Genomic DNA, 21,166 nt, shown 5'->3' on the forward strand with positions numbered 1-21,166 from the left:
GTTATTGGAGAGGAGAAACTATGTACAACCAAACAAACGAATGCATCGCCGTGTTGCCAATGTTAGATAGTTAGAGCACGTGAAGTGCAAACCAGACACTCAGTGAAAGATAGTTGGTCAACTTTCCCGAAATGGCATCCTCTGATGTTATCAAGCAAGGCCAAAATGTGATTCTGAAAAAAGGAAAAAGTTTGAGATTGTATCAGGTTTGGAGGAAAAGGTAAGGAAGCGTTGAAAGTCACTATCTATCATATCATAATGTCTAGACTAGGTTTATATGGACATGATGTAGCCAACATGCCGAGCATTGACGTTGTTGACGATTGTTCAGAATTTGCCTTTACCAGTTGTGATATTGTTTTCAGGTTACACAGTATGTGAAAAACACAGTCAGGATCTGTTTGGTCTTGAAAAATGAAAGTAGACAGCGACAAGATAAACACATTGATCACAACTGCTGTTTTATCAGTGACTATGTATCACTGTCATGACTGTTATGCCCCAACTATCTGACTATAGCATAGGCCTACATATGTAAGTCCCAACTACATGTAAAGTTGGGACAGTCCCAACTGTAGCTACAGTTGGGCTGGCCCAACTATTGTTGACCAATGTCTGTGGGAGATGTCTCAACATTATCCAAGTCAATGTGTCTCACACTTGACACAATTCATCTAAAATGTGGCACTTTATCTGTTCATCTAGCCCTACGGCCAGTGACATGACATTTGTAAACAATATGACTTTGGCACATGCTGGGTTCATCATGCACACAGGACCTCTCTGCTGTAGTTGGGAAGGCCCAACTGTAGCACTCTAGTTGGGACGGGCCCAACTATAGTTGGGACTGATGCTATAGTTGGGGCGTAGCATCACCTGTGATGAAGCCTTCTCAGAGCTCAATTACAAAGTAGGCCTAGCATGCCTAGGCCTACCCCGCCATCCCGCACGGTCAACCTTATACTCATAGCCAGGTACAAGTCAAAGTGTCACACTCTTCTCAAGGGATTTTCACCTTGTATCCATGTAACCAGTCCTTCCAGGACCGGGGGTCGTTTTTTAGAGTGGTGGGATATTCTGCAATTAGGCTTACTCACTTGTTGTCAGTGTACGTGTGAATGCTGTGAACATGATGAACTATTGAATCAGCGGTGGGGTATATTTATGAGTCACATGCCAGTTGTACATATAAAGGGGGGATTGGACGAGCGAATATGCACCAGTAGTGCCATGCATGTGGCAATGATTTCTAGTGTTGGCATCGACACCAGCACAAGACCAGACAAAAGACCAGACACAAGACCATGCACAAGACCATGCACAAGACCATGCACAAGACCAGACACAAGACCATGCGCAAGACCATGCACAAGACCAGACACAAGACCATGCACAAGACCATGCACAAGACCATGCACAAGACCATGCACAAGACCATGCACAAGACCATGCACAAGACCATGCACAAGACCATGCGCAAGACCATGCACAAGACCATGCACAAGACCATGCACAAGACCAGACACAAGACCATGCACAAGACCATGCACAAGACCATGCACAAGACCAGACACAAGACCATGCACAAGACCATGCGCAAGACCATGCACAAGACCATGCGCAAGACCATGCACAAGACCAGACACAAGACCATGCACAAGACCAGACAAAAGACCATGCACAAGACCATGCACAAGACCAGACACAAGACCATGCGCAAGACCATGCGCAAGACCATGCGCAAGACCATGCGCAAGACCATGCACAAGACCAGACACAAGACCAGACACAAGACCATGCACAAGACCATGCACAAGACCATGCACAAGACCAGACACAAGACCAGCCACAAGACCAGACACAAGACCAGACACAAGACCATGCACAAGACCATGCACAAGACCATGCACAAGCCCAGTCACAGGCAACAGTGAGAACAATGACAAAGAAATGCTTTTGTTGCAGTTCATTCGAATAGTTTGTGACTTTATTTCAGACTAGAGATGTTTGTTGGTCTTGTTCTGGTCTTGTGTGGTTTTGTGAAGGTCTTAAATGGTCTTGACTACAACACTGATGAGTTCACACTCGATCCCAAGCATTGTAAATACATGTTTTTTGGTTTGCTTTTGTTTAATGTTCTATAACACCACCACGCTCTGGGGACTTACATCTTCAGTGCTGTCCAGTTCCCAGACGAAACAGATCCCGACTGTGTTTATAACCTGTTCAACAATCGAGACTAAATTGAGTGAATGAAGAGCTGTGTTGAGACAACAAAATAGAGACCAAAATATCACAGACAGAAACAGTCAGAAAATCGCCCAAAATGGTGGTTTAATGACCAGATCAGGTTAGAGAAGCCACATATGAAAAATTGTCCTCAGTCATTGGAAAATTTTTCACAAAGTCCTCACTTTTTCGGGGCGTTAGTTGTGGGGCCAAGGATAAAGACGGAGGTACCGATACATGTCCAGTAGATTGACCCTAGTCTGGGGCTAGCAGCAGGCCTACCGGGCCTATGTCCATGATGTTTTGCCCTTAAAAGCAGAAATGGGTTTAGAATACAAATGAAGATTCTAAGATTTGAATGTACACAGAACTGAGAAACTTTTTGTTCACTATTCAGAAAGGTGCATTTGGATAAGAAGCATTTCTACCTGGATGAAGCAATTGGCAAGCCATATGGGACAACTTGGGATGTATGTGGCCACAATGTTCAGCTGGTATCCCAGGATGACGAAGAAGAAGAGACCAGGGGTCAGTAGTTTTTGTCATTTCACTGTCAACTTACCAAAGTGCCCCTTATTGAATCGCTCTTGATAAAGTGAAAGAATGTGGAAATCTAGAAGTTCTCTAGATGTTAAAAGTTCAGAAATATTAGAAATTGAAAAACAAAACATACACAAACACCTAGGGCTGATGTAAATGCAAGTATAATCATATCTATTGTCTCCTCTTGTTTGTTTGCTGATCCTTAGAATCTTGAGCCAAATCCAAGAGAATTGCTTCTAACTCAGAATGATAAAGAATGGCATTTCTAAGTATCAGGTGTTTTATTTTAAGGAAAGTTGAAAGTATGCGTTTTCTGATGAGAGTTCATTGTATTTCAAGCATTTTGAATGTTTCATTTGCTGCATTTTTTATTTTTACATTTTCAGAGGGTGGAACTGACAACCGGACCCTGATTGATGATAAATGCTCACAGAAACTCAGCTATGAAGACATACAAGCTCTCAAGAATACAGGCAAACATGGAGAGGTGATGAGCAGAACCTTCCTTTATTAATCTAGATAAATGATATACATCATAAACCGAAGGGTTTGTGCTGAGGTTTGCCAATAGGTCATACAGATAGTGAATATGGTTCTTAACTTCATATGGTGTGGTTGTGTCCGATAAATCAGACCATTCAGAATTGTGTCCATACACTGTACTGCATGTAGGCTTCTTGACTTTCATCTTAACTTTTCCTCGTGAAAATTACTTTGAGTACCTTGTCTTTATTTTTCCTTTTTAGACAACCCCTCAAAAGTACAGGTAGATAGAATGTGTGGAAAAGGCTAGAAAAGGACACAAAAGAAAGTTTATCGGTGTGATTTTTAATGATATGTAAATTAATCCCATGTTTATTGTCAGTAAGTTGGTAAAGGATTATGTCATGATGCAACTCAAATCAATACAATAAAATTTATTGGCTAAGGTACCTGCTGTTGATTAAGTTTGACCCGTTTACCTTTCTTTACAGAGCTGATGTTAACTTTAAAACCCATAATATGTGAAAAAGTTCCAAAGTAAATGGATCAGTTTGTTAGTAACTCGCATTGGGTGTGGGTTCTAATTTGTTGACTAGATTTGAATCAAAGTGGTCCCCTGAAATAACAGAATGCTTGAGTTAACCAAGCTGTGACTTAGTATAGCTCTGTCCTTCCTTCAGGCAATTGTTGAACAGCTTGTGGAAAACAGTTCCAGCTTCAAAGAGAAGACCATTTACTCTCAAGCCAAGTATGTCAAGAGAAAAAGAGACAAGTAAGTACCACAAAATGAGGAAAAGTATTTAAAGAAAAAACGTTTGTGTCATAGGTTGCTGTACAGTACTTGATATTTATCATCTGAATGTCAAATTTGTAAAGTTTCTGGAATTGATACTCAAATTTCACTCACTTCTCTCCTTTTCATCCCAACTCTTCAATTTCCTGTAGATCAGTCTTCTTTAACAGTCTATCCATGGCCTATTTTATGTCCTGCTCTATTCAACAAATCCATGATAGTTCTTTTTTATGTGACCAAACATCGTAGGGTTTATACGAACATAGAAATCTTGATTTAGCAAACAAATCCTCTCAATTCTAAAAGGGCACATTTTGCATAGGGATGGACTCCTTCAAACCCCACTGAACATGTACTGGTATTAGTTTATAGTCAGATGTAAGTTTGTGACACAAGATCTTTGTAATTTGTAACTATGTAGTAAGCTTCTGGTCAACCGATGGCAGTCACACTTTTTGTGGCTCTACTTCTGCTCTTCATTTCATGCTGTCAAAGCACCAGTTTGTGAGAAACTTTGCTTTCACCATCATTTTATGGCAGAGACCTTCCTGGACAATTTTTAGCCAATAATTCGGCAAGGTTGTGGAGTTTAAGGCAGATTTCTGCCTGAGTCTTCAAGTTCTCTACGCATGGAGTAGTGGCCATTTTTGTCCACAGAAGGGAGGTTGTTCAGTGAACCGTGGTCACCTTATGCAATGACACAATGCCTGTGCATTTGGCTAAGCTGCTGCTCCTAGTAACTCAATAGGTACTTTTTAAGAACAGCTACTTCAATCTGGCGATATCAAGCTCAATCTGGGACCTCCATCCGAGCCCTCCATCAAGAAATCCCATCTAAAATGTGTTCTTCTAAATGCCCGTAGCATCATCAACAAGACACTTGAGCTTCAAATCAGGCTAAGTGTTGATAACATTGTCTTTGCCTTCATAACTGAAACATGGTTATGTCCTGACATTCACGACGGCGAAGTTCTCAACCCGTCTCACTATCAAAGTTTCCGGCAGGACAGAAATTGCAATGGAGGTGGTTTCTTATTTGCTTGCAAATCAAATCTCGAGGCATCCAGGAAAACTGAATTTGAACCATCCCCCAACATCCAGGCCAACTACAAACAGTGTGAGCTGATCTGGGTGCAAGTTGTCCTTCGGCAGAATAAAGGCAAGCTTCTGTTTGGAACTTGCTATCGTCCACCCTCTTCACCAACTGGATTCAACAAGGCACTTTTCTACTCCATTAATCATGTCCTCCCTTGTTCTCATCAGTACAAGGCCATCTTTCTCCTGGATGACTTCAACCTCCAGATACCATGTACTGCCTCTTCTGATGAACCCAACCCATCTAATCTTAGTGGTCACTCTGCAGCTTTTTTGAGCACCGTGAAATCCATGGACGTGTCCCAAGTTGTCTCATTTCCAACGAGACGAAGCCCCAATGGCGCTGATTCTATGCTTGATTTCATCTTCTGCAATGATCCTACCTGGACACAAAATATCCACAGTGGTGCCAGTCTTGGCAATAGTGACCATGATATTATCTGCTTTGACATCACTACTTCATCAAGCCACCCAGATCTACACAGGACATTTCACCAGTGAGCAAGGCTGATAAACTGGACTTCCAAACAACGCTCCGGTGTATTCCGGTGGACTTATTCTATGATGAGTCTGACATACGTGAAACATGGGACAACTTCACATCCCTTGTTCATGCTGCAGTGAAGGATATAGTGCCCATCGCCATCTCAAACATTGTCAAAAGGTCAACGAAGGTCCCCCTGGATAACATGCAAGATTGTCCAAGCATCCAGGAAAAAGAACAGAGCATACCGTCAAGCCATAAGGAACAAGGACAATTTGAACCTATGGAACAAATACAAGACTTTAAGATCTCATGTCAAACTGCTAGTTAGGAACTCGTGCAATGATTATGTTCAAGGCCTTGCTGTAGATTTTAAATCAAATCCCAAATGATTTTGGTCCTTTGTGCAATTGCAACGAAAATCCCAACCTGTCAATTCTTTTCATTTGAATGGTCAAGAGTTCGATTCCCCCAGCTCATTTGCTGATGCATTTAACAATTTCTTCTAGAATAACTTTACACCTGCTCAATCCACATTCCAGGTCCCCTCCAGTGACGACTGTGAAGCCCACCTTGGAATTAACTCTCTTCATACTCTCCAAGTCACTGAGGGTGATGTGCTGAAAGCAATTGATCGTCTTAACTCCTCCAAATCTCCAGGCATAGATGGAATTTCACCACAAATGCTTAAACTTGCTGGTTTTTCTATTGTACCTGCTTTAACTGGAAATTTAACTAGAGTCTTTCAAGAGGTGATGTACCACAGTGCTGGAAAATGGCAAATGTTGTTCCTCTTTTCAAGCATGACGATATGGTATCCTCTATTTCCAACCACAGGCTCATCTCATTGATATCTGTTCCCTGTAAAATGTTAGAGCGCTTTATATCAATCATTCTTCGATCGATCATTCTTCTTATAGCCTTATCCCTGATTCACAGCATGGATTTTACCCCGGCGCTCATGCACCACTCAACTGACCATTTTTTTGACACTTGGGCCCATTCACTGGATAAGCCTAAACCTCCGAGAATTGATGCCGTCTTGACTGGTCTAAAGCATTTGATAAATGTGACCGTTCACTCCTTTCATTGAAACTACATCATTACGGTATTTGCGGTCATCTTCTTTAATGGCTGAGTAACTTTCTTACCAACAGGCAAGATTGAGGCATATTTTCAGGAGCCAAGTCTGACTGGACACCTGTAACATCTGGTGTTCCTCAAGGTTCAGTCCTTGGTCCCGTCCTATTCAATCTTTTTACAGCGGACTTGGCTAACCTTGTACAGTGCAAAGTGATGCATATAACCCCGTCAAAGAAGCAGTCTCTTACACCTTACTGTCTAACACGCTCTGATAAACCCTTGCTGGTTTCCCACGCTTATAAATACCTTGGAGTTATATTTTCTGATGACTTAACTTGGAACAAACATGTAGATATGGTTAGAACCAAATGCTCAAAAATTTCTGGTTTCATTCACCGCACTGTTAAAACCCGTAACATAAGTGTACTTCTTAAATTATTCTCTTCTCTCTTTAGGCCTGTTTTAGAATATGCAACTTCTGTTTGGCTCCCTCATCTTAAGAATCAAATCCAGTGCCTTGAGACAGTACAGCGCTGATTTACAAAATCATGCTTTCCGTATAACATTGCATACTCCCTCTCCTATGAACAGCGTTTGCAGGAACTTAATCTCCCACCAATCTACAACAGGTTAATCTACTTGAGCATGGCTTTTGTTGTGAAATGCCTCCACAGACACACGGATGACCCTTCTACCCTCCTTCCCCAGTCAAATGCAAGGAAAACTGATGTCTTGCTCTTCAGTCACCAGTACAGTCGGACCAACTGCCTTAAATATTCTCTGTTTGTTTCTTTCCGCAGGTTGTTCAGCACTCTTCCTTCTAGCCTCCAGAATTTGTGTCTTCTGCCCTCTCCAAATGAACTTTTCCGCTCTTTACGTGACCACTTGTTTAATCCAGAACCCATCTCTCAGGCTTTCTAATCATGTATTTATCCCCTTGTTTCTTTTTAGTATAATGAAGTGTTGTTCTTTTTATATTTCTAATACGTACACTGTATATATCGGTAATTATGCAAATGAAATTCAAATAACTTATTCTATCAGTTAACTTTATCCAATTTAATTTGGTTAATTTATTTATGTCAGTTAGTATGTTTTTTGTATTTCAATTAGTCTGGGGAGCCCCTTTGACTGAATTTATTTCTTTTGGGCGATCCTTCGGGAGCTGATTGGAATTCATGTTAGTCATTGTAACCGTTTCTTGCTGTGTTTACTAAGAAGTCATTGTCCTTGTAACCTGTTTTTCCCGAAATGAATAAAATGTAAATGTTAATTATGAATTCACCGCAGTGCTATTTAAGAAAGCAAATTGTCAGTCCATGGAGCCCTTAAAGTCAAATGTTATGTTACAGCACCTTGCTCATTTTTTAAACACGGAGTACATGTATATTCATGGCCTTGTTTTTCACAAGACCTTTTCCATGTTGTAGTGTTCATATCCACACATTTTGTCTTTGTTTGGCTCGCTAAGTTGGCGTCCATGATGACTTGCACAGTTAACCATGTTGTGACACTCCGCAGTCCCATACAATATTTGGTTCCCACCATCAGTTTTTTACATGACTGACAAACTTGGGTGCGTTTGCCTGGTGCTGCATTAGTGCATGCATTTACTGAATGCGTCTAAACAGAGTCAGTTCAGGAGGTAATGATTGACTTACTTTCAAGACATTTCATAGTGATATTAGTTCTTCCTTTTCTGTCAGGCATCTCATGAGATTTCAGATTTTCCGGCCAAACACCATGCTGTTGTGTGAAATGTACTCATCAAGAGCACCGTCCAAAAACATGTAAGTAATTTTCGGAATATAGGCTGCGGCTTATACGTTGATTCTCTGAAAAATTTCCCTGCGGCTTATGCTCCAAGCAGCTTGTATGGCAACATTTGAAGAATGAAATCAGTCACAGACGCCGCAGTGGCTTTCCTGCTTTGGTAACCACTTGACTCCAGATGACATGCAAGCACACATAATTTTCCTTATTTGTTCCACGGATGACATGTACGCTCATTTAAGAATTCTTTTTTCATTTCCGTGGTTAATGTTCATGTACTGGGTCAAATCACAGTTGTAAGGTTAAAGAATTCGCGGGTTAAAAACCCACTCCCTGGAGCTTTTTCAAGTAAGAAAATCCGACTTTAATTGGCTATACTTTGTTAGCATGAAAATTTCTTGTAGCTTGAAATTTGGAACTGGCAGCCATGATGCCCCAGTATGATGCAGTGTGCTACATTGCTTTTGGAAATGCATCAGACAAGGAACATAGCTAGGCTGCATTAACTGCTTTTAATATTTTGTGTCTGGAAAACTGAATCAACTAGAGAATTTAATGTGACATATGGTTTGTTTGGTGTGCATCTGATACAAAGAAATGAGCTGTCCCGATGTACATGTACAACAAAGTAAACTTGGATAAAAAAAACTGGGAAAATTTCAGTTACCTCATCTGGTTTCCTATCTCCCCCCCCCCAAAAAAAGAGAAGTTAAATGTTATTGGCCGAAACCCTGTTTCTAAAAGGGTAATCTGTTTCATTATTCAAGACAGCCTCTTGGATGATCAATATTTTTATTAAAGTGTTGTGATCATTGTTTGTTTTCATCAGTCATCTGCGCATCGATACCCTTGCCCAGATCTTGACCGCTGCCAACATCCAGAGCGGAATCAATGTGATAATGATGGAGACATGTCAGGGGCTTCTGCTGGGAGCAGTCATGGAGAGAATGGCAGGTAGTTGGTGGGACTACTAAGCAGAAATTCAGTGATGAAGGAGGGGGAGTTGATTGGTTGTTTCACCGTTGACGTGTCTCTTTTGTAAAGGATTGAGAGTGCTGCCGTTTTAGAAACAGTACTGTCACCTTTGGGGGTTGGGGGGTTATATTTGGACAGTCTTTTTTCAGAGAAAGTTTCCAATTTCCCTTTTCCCATCTAAGACCTGGATATTCAGCTATAGAAATTGTTGCTCACAGTTGTTAACAGATCTATGGGCTTAGCAAAAATAAAACACAAAACTGTTCACAGGCTGTAAAGAGCTTGTAGCATTTTGGTCTCTGCTTAGCAGAGTTACTCTGTTCTATTCTTCTAACATGTCTATCAGGTCCATAGCATGACTCCTAGGGTAGACTTTATAGCTAGAGCACCCACCTGTTTCAAAGGGTTCTTCTGTGGGTAACCTACAATGAACCCTTGGAATGTGAGCAACTTCTGTGAAAAAATCCTTTGTAGGCATGTTTAGGCTAATCAGGCTGTTTGGAATTCCAGGCACAAAAGCCTTGTTTATGAAATAATTCAAGTCACAAGGTTTTAGTAACCTAACCATACATCAAGTCTGTGTCGAACTAGTCCCAAAGTGCTGTAACTAACTTAGTCTATCCTTATTTATTTTTTCCCAGGTAAAGGCACGGTTGTTCAGATCCATTCAGAGCATGTACCAGTGCGGTTAGCTGTCGAGGCGTACAATTTCCCTCCAAACTACAAAGATACACTGTATGGATTCCCACTGGACCAAATAAGCCTTCTTGATATCCAAGAACCAGTTGACAGTAACTGTCCACAACGGAATACCTGTGATGAAGAGAGCGACATACCTCGGGCTCCCAAGAATGAGGAACATTGTGATCACAGTGCAGAGAGCTCAGGGGCATTAGGGACTGCGAAGGAGAGTATAACCAGTAGAGCAAGCCAAAGGGACGAGGGTCATAAGCCTCAGGAGAGAGAAGAGGAACGGTCAAGCAGTGAGGAGGACGACAGCTCCAATGTGGGAGACTGCGGTGCTGCTCCCGATGATCCAGTTGCCGTGGAAACAGACTGTAAATCAGGAGAGACAGCCACTCAAGGACAGAAGAGAAAATTTCCAGTGGTAAGCAACTATTATGTAGGGCTGTGAACTGCAGAAAGGTGTGACTATTGCCAAACACTGCATACGTGTGTGTCTTGCATAGCAACATAGGGGGATTTATTTTTTTTTTGGAAAGAGAAATTTCCATCATCAAGAGTGGGCTTCTCTGAAAACAGTGAGGAAACAGTACATGTGACAATATCTGTGAAGGCCAAAATAAAAGCAATTAAAATTTTGATCTCCAACAAAAAGTTGCAATGGAAAAAGTTATACTTTAAGTAAATATTGGAAATACTTGGGTTTGTAAGATGAAAGCAATTTCAGAAAATTTTGCGAAATTTCATTGAACTTAACAAAGACCCCAGACCTTGTGTGAATGGTACCTCTAGATCTTGTATTTTCTATATTTAAACAATTTTAATTGGTAAATTTAAATGTTTGTAAAATATTCTGTCTTATAGCTGTTTACACTTCACTCTGTAGATCTGGATTTCTTGAATCACAGGAAACAAAATGAATTGTTTATCCCTTAGTTTGTACATTTTTCCTCATCGACAGAATCCTGAGAAGGAAGCTAGGAAGCAAAGAAGAAGAGAAAACTTGAATAGAGTCCGAGATCTCCTCCATAACACAAAGATGGACGCGTAAGTGAAGGCAGTTAGCGTAGTGTGGGCATGGAACGACCGAGTTGTCACTGAAGTGTCTTTCACCTGCTATGGTTTTCGTATTTTGGTTTTGTTTATATTTTGTACTGCGTTGGTGATGTTTTGGGGGGTTTTTTGTGCAAGTAGCTGCTTTAAAACTTTGTAAGATTTATCAGAAGATTTTACGGAGAGCAATTCCAAATAAATCTTATTTTCCACTGTATCATTAGAAATGGTCACTGCTTGTTTTGAGTACGATGTAGTAACACCTTAAGAGATGTCAGCTTGTAGCTTTCCCAACACTGCCATTGTGCAGGCCATAGGAAAATTGTTTGGAACTTGCTGATTATTGTTCTGTACATTTGATAGGTAATTAAGTAAACCCTCAAAATGGTGGGATTTTATGTATTCATTAAAATAGCATGGTGTACATCAAAGGTTTATCCGTGCGCCTTGTGTAATGTTTATATTACATGTAGATGAATGTTTTTGTTACATTTCCAGGTTGGTGATGGCATGTAGATTTCAACCTCTACCAATTTTCACGGCACTGTTCAAATTCTTGGCACCATCCCGGCCATTTGTAGTCTACTGTCATTACATAGAGGTAAACAAATATAACAAGCACCTCTCCTGATTGGCTAGCCTTCTCGTGTCACCCCAGTTTGATGAGGTGCACAATATGATGGACTGCAGTTGCACAAACACCCTGAGAAGCCCAACATATCCACCTTGAGCAGAAGCACCCCCCCTCCCCATCAGTTGAAAAGAGCCATGGTTTGGGGGAGTGTTCATTTTGTTGGTAGTGACGCGACAGCAACGTTTGTATTTCGTTCGTAAACCAGCAAAGTGCAGTTCCCAACCAAGGAGCCTCCATTGCCAGGAAAATTATGCCCTCTCTTGGACCCGCTCGGTACCCATGGTATGTTGAAGTGAAATTGACCCAGAGGATTAGCCAACTGTATTGACTCCACTTAGGTTACTTTAGGCCTGTTAAATCTTTGACAAACTATAGATTGATATTTGGACTGATTCAACCATGTTTATCCTAAAACTATCCAGTACCAGAGAAGTTTCAGTATTTTGATGAATTCAGCACTTCAAAACCCAGTCAGTGTGTAGGGCTAGCTGTCCCGTCTTTTTTGAGAGATGAAAACGTGGCATTGATTTACAGCGCCTTATTTGTTTTTTGGAAAACAAACAACTTCCCACTAGAACTGTCCTGAAAGCTAGGGTTCATATTGCCCGGGTATTCACTGCTAGGGAAAAAGCCATACTGTTACCAAGTGACACCCTGTAGGATAACGCGTTCTTCATGTTGAGAGCATTGGTTCCCGAGTGTAGAATGTCTTGCCGACTTGTATTCTAATTGAATTGGTTTGTCATTATCACAGCCCCTGATGGAATGCAGTGAATGGCTGAGAAACTCCAATGACGCCGTCAACATCAGGGTGACAGAAACGTGGCTAAGGGAGTATCAGGTATAAAGCAGGTTGCCCCTCTGTGTTTAACCTCACTCGAATTGTGCTGTAGATTGAGAGTAAATATTAACCCTGGTATGAGGCCATCCAAAACCTCAGGTTTTATCTTAGTACCTTTGACCGTAGTTACCACACACATCAAACCTAGCCATACTTGTGGGGATAATACAAGTTTTGAAACAGGAGTCGGACAGACCAAAACATTTTGGGGACAAATTTTTGTCTCCACAATTTGTGAAAGAATTTCATGTATGGAAACCACTAACTTTTCCCTACAGTGTCCTGCAATGTCCTGAAAAGTCAAATTACGCAGCGCAAATATCGAGGTATTCACTTAGAAAACACTTGGAATTGTTCAGACCAGTCTCATAGGGTTTGTGCACAGAGTGTCAAGTGGGCAGAAATTCTCTCTACAACTCGGTCTCGATTTTCCCAGTAATAGAGATTGTCCAGCCTGGGTGCATGATATTTGTGGGAACAAATTCGTCAAGGTGGCAAATTTTTGTCCCCGAAACTTTGTCCCGAAGTTCCTAACAAAAGAAAACGTCCCTGCTCTGAAGCAACCCCCCGTGAAGTACAAGTAGGCTTTCCATTTCCAAATCCTTCTGTCATCTGTGTTGTAAAACCAGGGGAAAAAGTTGAACCCTGTGCTACACCCCGATGCATTATCCACTTTGCTCTCGTGTACCCTATTGTGAGGTCTTCCTATGAATAGCCAATGTCTTTCCAAAGTCCCTCCAACTAAAGGGTATTTAAGGGATGATCGTAGACCTGATAAGAATTGGCAGTAAATGCTTCCTTCTCTGAATACATACAGCTCCTGTGCAATGATTCCACTGTACATTAACAATTCCAGGACAGTTGACCTGAGCCATGCAACTACAAACTCCTCTGGATACGACTGATGTTCTCTACAAATTACTCTTGGCATAGCATGTCCAGTGTACAGTGTTTTTTGCATGTGGATGTTTGTTTCATTTCCAGGTTCTTCCCGAGCGGACCCATCCCAGTGTCAACATGAGCGGCACTGGTGGCTATTTACTGACGGGTACAACAGTATCTAATTCAACCTAAACCCAGAGACTGCACCCATCTTCTCAAGTGGATGCTGAAACTAGGCATCAACTACTATTAAAGTGAATGGAATTTCATCTGGTTCATGTAGATTATTGTAGTTTATCAATGTATTTAATATCCAGATTTTTCTACAGACCAGTTGAGAAATTCTATCCAAGTTCCTCCTACGAAGTGAAACAGACTTTCAGTGGAATAAATGTACCTTATGTATCGAACACCAGTGATAGCCCATCTGGTAAAGGCGTCTCATATGCTGCAGGTTATAAGCACCTACACTATAAGTTCTGGTGCCACAGGGAACGTACCTACTGCCATGTATTAACTTGTAACTTCTCATTTTATTGCAAGTTATCCATGTACATGTATAATTTATTGTGAACAGACTGACTCGCATATTTTTAAAACTTCACAACATTTAACAAGTCGTTTGGTGGCACGATAGAAACTGTAAGGATGAAAAAAAGGGAAATCCTGGAAAGTAAAATGTTTGATACTGATATTTATTTCTTGAAGATGCTTCAGATTTTTTTCTCCAAAGATTGTGCTGGTCCAAAAAAAAATGGTTTTGCCATATTCATTAAGACCTTGAAATTGAAGAGCAGAACTACCACCATCTCAGCACAATATGAAGTGTGTTTTCTGATAATCCTTGACCTTTGACATTATGTTTCATCTCTTTGCATCAGTTAGCCTTTACTCAAGGTGTGCTTGGCTACCTGGACACATACGCACGACAAAAACTATAAGCGCGAGTGCGTTATGTGTCCAGGTAGCCATGCGCACCTTGACTAAAGGCTCTGTATCAGTTAGATTGTAGGCTTGAAGTTAAAATTATATACAAGAGTTCAGTTTATTATTACAGTGAAAAGATAAAAATGTACAAATAAATCATGTCCAGTGACTCCCGGAAGTGTGTGACGATTGTTTCTCTGAATACATATGTACTGAAAAAGATAGGGAAAAAAGTGACTCCCCATTCCGATTGGGATGAAAAACAGGATGTTGTTTTTGAATTTTTGCTGCAGGTTTCAGTGTTTCAACTTAATAAATGCAACTTTCCTGTGCAGAAAACCCTAGGCAGTCATGAACAGTCTGTAATGTGGAATTTGCATAGCTTGTTTGACTATAAATCGAAAGATTTTTTCCCCCAGCAACTGAAGCCTGGTGTAGAGATGACAGGTACAGATGGGCAGCATCCCAATTGGACGTATCACTATGTACATATGTATACATTACACAATAAGCAATCCACTCTATTGACAACACTAAAATTACCTTGATACATCAGTAATATAAGTTGTCATAACAGTAAGCTAGGTCGAGACACTGGATTTCCAATAAACCCTCAAAGAATTAGGAATCTGCAGCAATTTTATGTCAGCAGGAGCTTCACCACATAGTTGCACTGGACAATGACATTAGAACTGTCCACAGCAGCTCCAGAACAATTTGGAAAGAGTTGGAATGAATTGTGACCCACGCGTGAATGTGTGAAGCTGTGGCTAAAGGATGTTCCATGAAGTACGTGAATAAGTGATTTCAGTTCACAACTGTAACGCATGTGCACAGCAGCTTGGAAACGACAGACCTAAAACATAATGACGTCACACTTCTGTTTACATGTGCTCTTTCCTACAAATGGGGACTCCATGGATCACGTCTGTCACCCCCCATGTTGTCCTACCCTTAGGGACAGACCTTTGGTAGCTGAGACACGAATATATACACACTTGTTGCTGGAAATTTGTTTTGCCTGTACAATATTTACATTTATTTATAAAAGAACACAAAATAAGAATTATTTCTGACATTAACATTGTTATAGATTACAATATAATGAGGTGATGAGCACCTCAATGTCCCGCCTTCTGTTTCTTGCGGTGTAGTCAGCTTCTGTGACCTGTGGCCAGCTGACTTGGCAAGTTTCTGCGTCCCGTCGCCGTGGTCCAACCCTTCTGTCACCACCAGTCAACCGACTCCCTCTTCCTCTTAATGTAAAACCCTGAAAATTACCACCATATTCCCATGTTCCTGGTTTTTCTGGCCAAGTTACATTTAACGCAAAATATTCATTAATGAATTTGAAGAGTTATGAAGTGTGTCAACTTTCAAGATAATTGTTTCAGTGCTGCAACAACCTCAACTTAAATTACTTAAATCAATTAGGATTTTATGCAATATCTCGGCAAATCTCATTTTCACTGGCTCAAGATCTGGTTTTGCAAGGAATAAATGTATAAAATAAATATCCAGTATATCAGGTTTATACATGGCTAACTTACAGGAACTGGGCATTTCCTGGCTTTCCGTTTCTCAGAACAGTCTGAACGTACATGTAGTTTATTCTACTTCCAAAATTAGAAGTCACTCATCTCAAGACTAACTCGACTCACGACTACAAGTCATTGAGGCTGGCCGCTGCCCTCTCCTCGGAATCCAGCAATGAACTGATCACATCACTGCATATCTTTTCTTTTAAACGCGAAGGAAAAATTCCAGCACTGCCACGCCTTATTCCAAAGAACTCAAAATGTTTTGTGTACTATACCCCTCATAAATATTAATTATTCAAATTAATGCATAAGTGGCTACATCTACCAATAACAACTCAACTGGCACTCAGCCCATCATTCTGGTAATGTTGACTGACTTCAGGTATGTTTGGGTGTGGCGGCTCAGGAAAATAAAATCTTGTTTCACTACTAAATACCACGTTTATCTTTTCAACAATTAGGGCCAAAATTATACGGTATTATTAATTTAAAAGTAATTCCGATTTAATATCCCTCTCTGACAACGCCCCATGTCACTGCCACAGAAAACCACACATGTAAACAAAGCGTGACATCATTATGTTACAGGTCTATTTGGGACCAGTCTGAATGGTACACAGCAGCACAAGTGTAATCTTCTGTACAGAAAGCATATAGCTGAAGAAGACTCGATTGCTTTTAAACATTTGGCCAATGTATTCTCATTTGCTATTTTTTGACAGACATCTCGACAATGTTTGAGGAATTAATTTTTCCATGGCAGATTGCTGGTCCCATGGATCAGTTCCAAACGCATCCATCATTTTCCATCAGAACAGATTCAACTGTTTATTGGGATCGATGGGTAGAATGCTTACTGTGTCCTCTGCCCTGCCACAAAGGATGCAAACCATGGAGTATTCCTAGAAACAAACGATACAAGAAAGCCTGGGTTTTACTTGACCGAAGCACAAATTGGAGGTTTGGCCATTTCTCTTTTGACTGAATAAAAAATCCACAGGACAATCTGACCAGAGGGTAAAGAGAAGCATCTGTAACTCTACCGCTCTTGGAAACCCACTCAAGTGCACTCTTGGAAAATGAAGAATTTCAACTGGTAATTATGGAAAGAATCCCTTTTTCAAATTCTGATGGCTTACCTCAATTTCATCTAATGCTTTAAACCATTCTCTGAAATATATGTACATGTATAAACATTCACACGCAGGTTATTTGTGCACTTTGTAACCTGATAATTACCCTCAAAATAAAATTTGATCATTTGATTGCTCGCATTCGTGGCCTTCCAAATCCTGGAGTTTATGTACAAGTATTTATTACACTGTACCTCCAACATCCAAAGAGATATTTTACCTGGTATTCTCCCTCTATCCTAAACTCATACTGATGCTCTGCTATGCGATGTTCACATACTGCACAAACATCTGTTAACAGAAAATATTAGACAGATGGGAGATTCTGTGAGGCGATTCCAACAATGAGTACTGTTGGGAAATGGGAATTTAAAAAAAATATATATTGCAGTCGTAAATACCCTGTGAAAAAAATTCCAAAATGAAGAGGCCTGCGCACAGGCAGTATGAACTCCAGCACAGCATGTCAACATTCTCATAAAGAGACAGATTTAATACATGTACACCTGTACTGGCTTGCCTTATGTCTTTCTGAAAAGTATGACAAAATTACCTGAATGTAAATGCATCATTTTAGGCCTGGACTCGTAGTGCGGTTTTGTGTCACAGGTTTTCTGATTTATAAAAAAAGCCCACAACACATAATTTTGTGCTTGGTAAAGTTGGTTGGGATGTTAGTCTTGAATTGACCTGAATATCACAAAACAAGTGATAGGATTTTTTTTAAATTTGATGTAGGGCAGAGTCAATTCAAATGATTCACCATTCAAATATTTGCCCTTCAATTTGATTGAATATCCGAATATTCTGTCTTACCAACCGACAGATTGTTGATGATTGAACCATACATAAAATCAGTTGCAATAATGCACACGACTGTACATTATAATTAGTATAGTAGCTTCTCACATCTGGAAGTATCTCCAGCCACAATTTAGCAAGATTTAAGAGACGAACAATATGTCTTGCCCTGTTGAAAATTCGTATTCCTTTTAAACTTTTTAACCTTAAGCCCCCTGGGTGTATGTACAATCATATTGAAATCAGAGGATTTGGGATTGCTAGGGGTGAATAATTTGCTTTTTGAGTTGTAAGATTTCTGTCGCTTAACATTTGAATTTGCATGAAGCATGCCTCCATAGTGTAATTTTTCTCATTCAAAACAAAAGAAAATTCTCCCTTTTCATGAATTTTGCATTCAAATATTCAAATTCAGAAAACAATATTTGAATATTTGATAATCGATTGACTATTTGGATATTCGGCACAGCCCTAATTTGATGACATTACTCGTGTTTGAATGTATACAGTGCACAACATGAATGGCACAAGGGTGGTACTCACGGTCATAGGTCACCCTTTCCTCTCCCTCCTCATCATCTGTGTCTGTGTGTCGGTTTTGGATTTGGATGTTTTCTCTGCTGTGGCAACTTGCACATCCTTGGAAGTTGACAAGATATGACCCAGTCTCCAAGCACACACTGCCCTAAAAGGTGATTCAAATTCAACAAAAACAACTCTTACTCACCCTGGGGATACTGGCTCTGGGGTAACTGTTACTTTCCCCACGGTGACAGTACTGGTACAAAGCTTCTCTTATATAACTAAGCAAAAGCTTGCCCGAATCAAAAAGCATAGCAACATTGTCTTTAGTATGGAAAATTCAAATTGTTACATTCACATGAATTTAAAGAACTCAGTGTACCAGATTTCCTTCACATTTAACCCGCAAAAAGGCTTAATTGACCTGTCATCATGGGACCCACATTTTGCTGTTTCAGTGTGTTCCTTCTTAATGGGCTTAGCTTGAGTACATGTGCCTCCAGACCTTTATGCTCAAGTTATGGCAGTGGAAAATTTGCCATTTGCTGGGGCCTTGAATGGGGGGGGGGCACCAGGGATGCCAGTGGCCTACCCCCCCTCCCATTTTTCAAGTAGGGGGCATCTACTTTTGGTAGTTCCTATAATGGGGCAGGGCTTAATGAATCCGACTATTAATGGCTGATGCCTGTTTTGTCTGATGGTCTCCGCTGTCATTAAAAGCACAGCTGGTGGATCTGCATGATTGGTTGATCACTCAGGTGCTGGCCATCAGTCGATACCTTATCTTTCTGATCCAATATGTCCAAGGCTATGGGGAACATTGTTTGAAAGGCTGCATAAATACAGTAAATGTTTGGTATTTAGCAAACTGGGGGCCAGTATGGGGCTACCAACAGGACTGCCAGCTTGTATTTCTGCAAAATTTGGACAAAAGGAAACCTATTGACCCTATGTTGCAATTAAGTGAAGGCATCATTTTCAAAGCAGCTACAGGCTTCATGACTGTTTAGGGGTAATCATCTTAACATGGAAGTATCGTCAAAAGGTACTGGCTGATCCAGAAAAAGTTGAACAGAAAAAGAGAGATGAGGAGATAGAACCCCACAGTTCTGGGGTACGGGGCCAGTAATATCTGAGAAATACTTGTGGCAATGTTTGCTCCTTTTTCCTTCCCACAATGCCTTTCTACCATTGTGTAAAATCACCCATGCAGTATTTGTGATAAGGCTTATGGAGGAATAAGAACTCATGTTCTTATAGAGCCTGAAAGTTGACCCCTGATAGCGTGCTTCCGGAAGCCTTGGATAGGAAAAATAACGTGCAAAGATTTTAGAATTTGTAAGATTTTTCGTTCAGTTACTTCTTCAAAAATCCAACTCGGAAAAGGGGCTTTGGAAAATATTTGCTAGTATATCAATTTATAGAAACTGAAAAATCACCTGACCTAAAAGAGAAATATCCTGCCAAAAATTGACCCATCACTTCCGAAAATCTAAAATACATGAAGGACAGTGCAATGCACCAGTCTCGTACACAGTTGAATATTTACGGTTTGAAATTTTATGGTAGTCCATCGGTAAAAACCGAAATAAAAACTGATCAAAATATCTTAAACAGTCTTGTAATTTGTGAGTAGTAAACCTAAAGCAATATTCTACATCAATTACGAAAGATTCTAATCTTTTACCTAACCTTTGTTGACAACACATGCATGATGTCAACTCAACGGAATTTGGAACCAATCGACCGCAGGTAGGTAAATCTTTGCAACGTTGTACAATCTCGTTTTCACGTAAGCACGGGCAGTGAAAACAAACGTGCATGAACATGGAGGCCTAGGTACAATATCGACGAAAGTGACAGGTCGTTAAGAAAATTCATTTTTTACATATCTCAGTGTAACTTTTCCTAAATATTACTTGAGGAAGACAAAGGTAAAATTCCCACATGAGTGTTTCGTGGGGTGGTTTCAGTTAGGAATTATTCTTCCAAAAAGTATCGAACGTGATGGGACGGCCCAACGTAAAATCCCCATAAGAGGACTGCGTGAGGGTTCCGGAAGCTCGCTGCGTGACCTTTTACTGTCAGGCTCTATTCCACCATAGCCTACCATACTCCTGAACAACCTAGCCATGCTAGCTTCGCATTCCGGCCTACTCCACGAGTAAGGTAAGCATGGCTGCATGGCCACATATAAAATGATCTAGTAAAAATAAATGCGGTCGAAATGTGTTCCTTCCTCCATGAACTGTCTTACTCTAACTTTTCTAAGTTACTTACACAATTTAAGAAACCACTTACCCTGTCCGGACATTTCACTTTCACACATTCTACACACATCCTGAAATAAGCCTATTTTTTATTTACTTTTTGTTTTATCTATAACTTCACATTCACTTGCCAATCTCAAATTCAACCATCGACTCCGCGAGGCCGGCCAAGGATGTCACAGTACATGCAGCAGCAAGCCGGCTGGCTAGTAATACACCGCATGAGGGCGCTGTAGTAGAAGCGCCAGCGAGTTTCCAAGACATTGGGGTCCAGTCCACTAATTCAATCCCCATTGAAAACAGTGTAAAATCAGTACCGTTCAGGGCCCAATAGCATGCACGCCAACATCCCAGAGATTTCTGAAACACAAATGAAATTCTTGTCTGGTCACTTATCTTTCAATTTCTTTTCAATTTTTT

At 40.5% G+C, this 21,166-nt stretch overlaps 2 protein-coding genes across 4 annotated transcripts; one reads left to right on the forward strand and one right to left on the reverse strand.

Moving 5' to 3' along the window:
- The first annotated feature begins 24 nt into the window (after nucleotides 1-24).
- On the forward strand, nucleotides 25-14,657 carry trmt6 (tRNA methyltransferase 6). The gene is made up of 11 exons (XM_022237852.2): nucleotides 25-220; nucleotides 2,627-2,757; nucleotides 3,159-3,259; nucleotides 3,936-4,027; nucleotides 8,417-8,500; nucleotides 9,313-9,437; nucleotides 10,100-10,566; nucleotides 11,104-11,189; nucleotides 11,694-11,796; nucleotides 12,584-12,670; nucleotides 13,655-14,657. Exons 1-11 carry the CDS (start codon nucleotides 132-134, stop codon nucleotides 13,742-13,744), a joined length of 1,455 nt encoding a protein of 484 aa, XP_022093544.2. The 5' UTR covers nucleotides 25-131; the 3' UTR covers nucleotides 13,745-14,657.
- churc1 (churchill domain containing 1) lies at nucleotides 14,227-20,934 on the reverse strand. Of its 3 annotated transcripts, XR_015424878.1 has the most exons (5): nucleotides 20,757-20,934; nucleotides 18,498-18,639; nucleotides 17,374-17,444; nucleotides 14,531-16,922; nucleotides 14,227-14,463 (listed from the first exon to the last, which is right to left on the reverse strand). XR_015424878.1 is itself a non-coding variant. In XM_022237855.2 (4 exons), exons 1-4 carry the CDS (start codon nucleotides 20,814-20,816, stop codon nucleotides 16,830-16,832), a joined length of 345 nt encoding a protein of 114 aa, XP_022093547.2. In that variant the 5' UTR covers nucleotides 20,817-20,934; the 3' UTR covers nucleotides 14,227-16,829. The 3 variants fall into 3 exon arrangements, 2 of the variants coding, with proteins under 2 accessions (XP_022093547.2, XP_022093546.2); XM_022237855.2 differs by having other exon boundaries at nucleotides 14,227-16,922; nucleotides 20,778-20,934; XM_022237854.2 differs by having other exon boundaries at nucleotides 14,227-16,922.
- Nucleotides 20,935-21,166: the final 232 nt, after the last annotated feature.

This window comes from Acanthaster planci, linkage group LG01 (genome assembly GCF_054643075.1).
Source record: "Acanthaster planci isolate LZ-2023a linkage group LG01, COTS_SCS, whole genome shotgun sequence".
Classification (NCBI taxonomy): domain Eukaryota; kingdom Metazoa; phylum Echinodermata; class Asteroidea; order Valvatida; family Acanthasteridae; genus Acanthaster; species Acanthaster planci.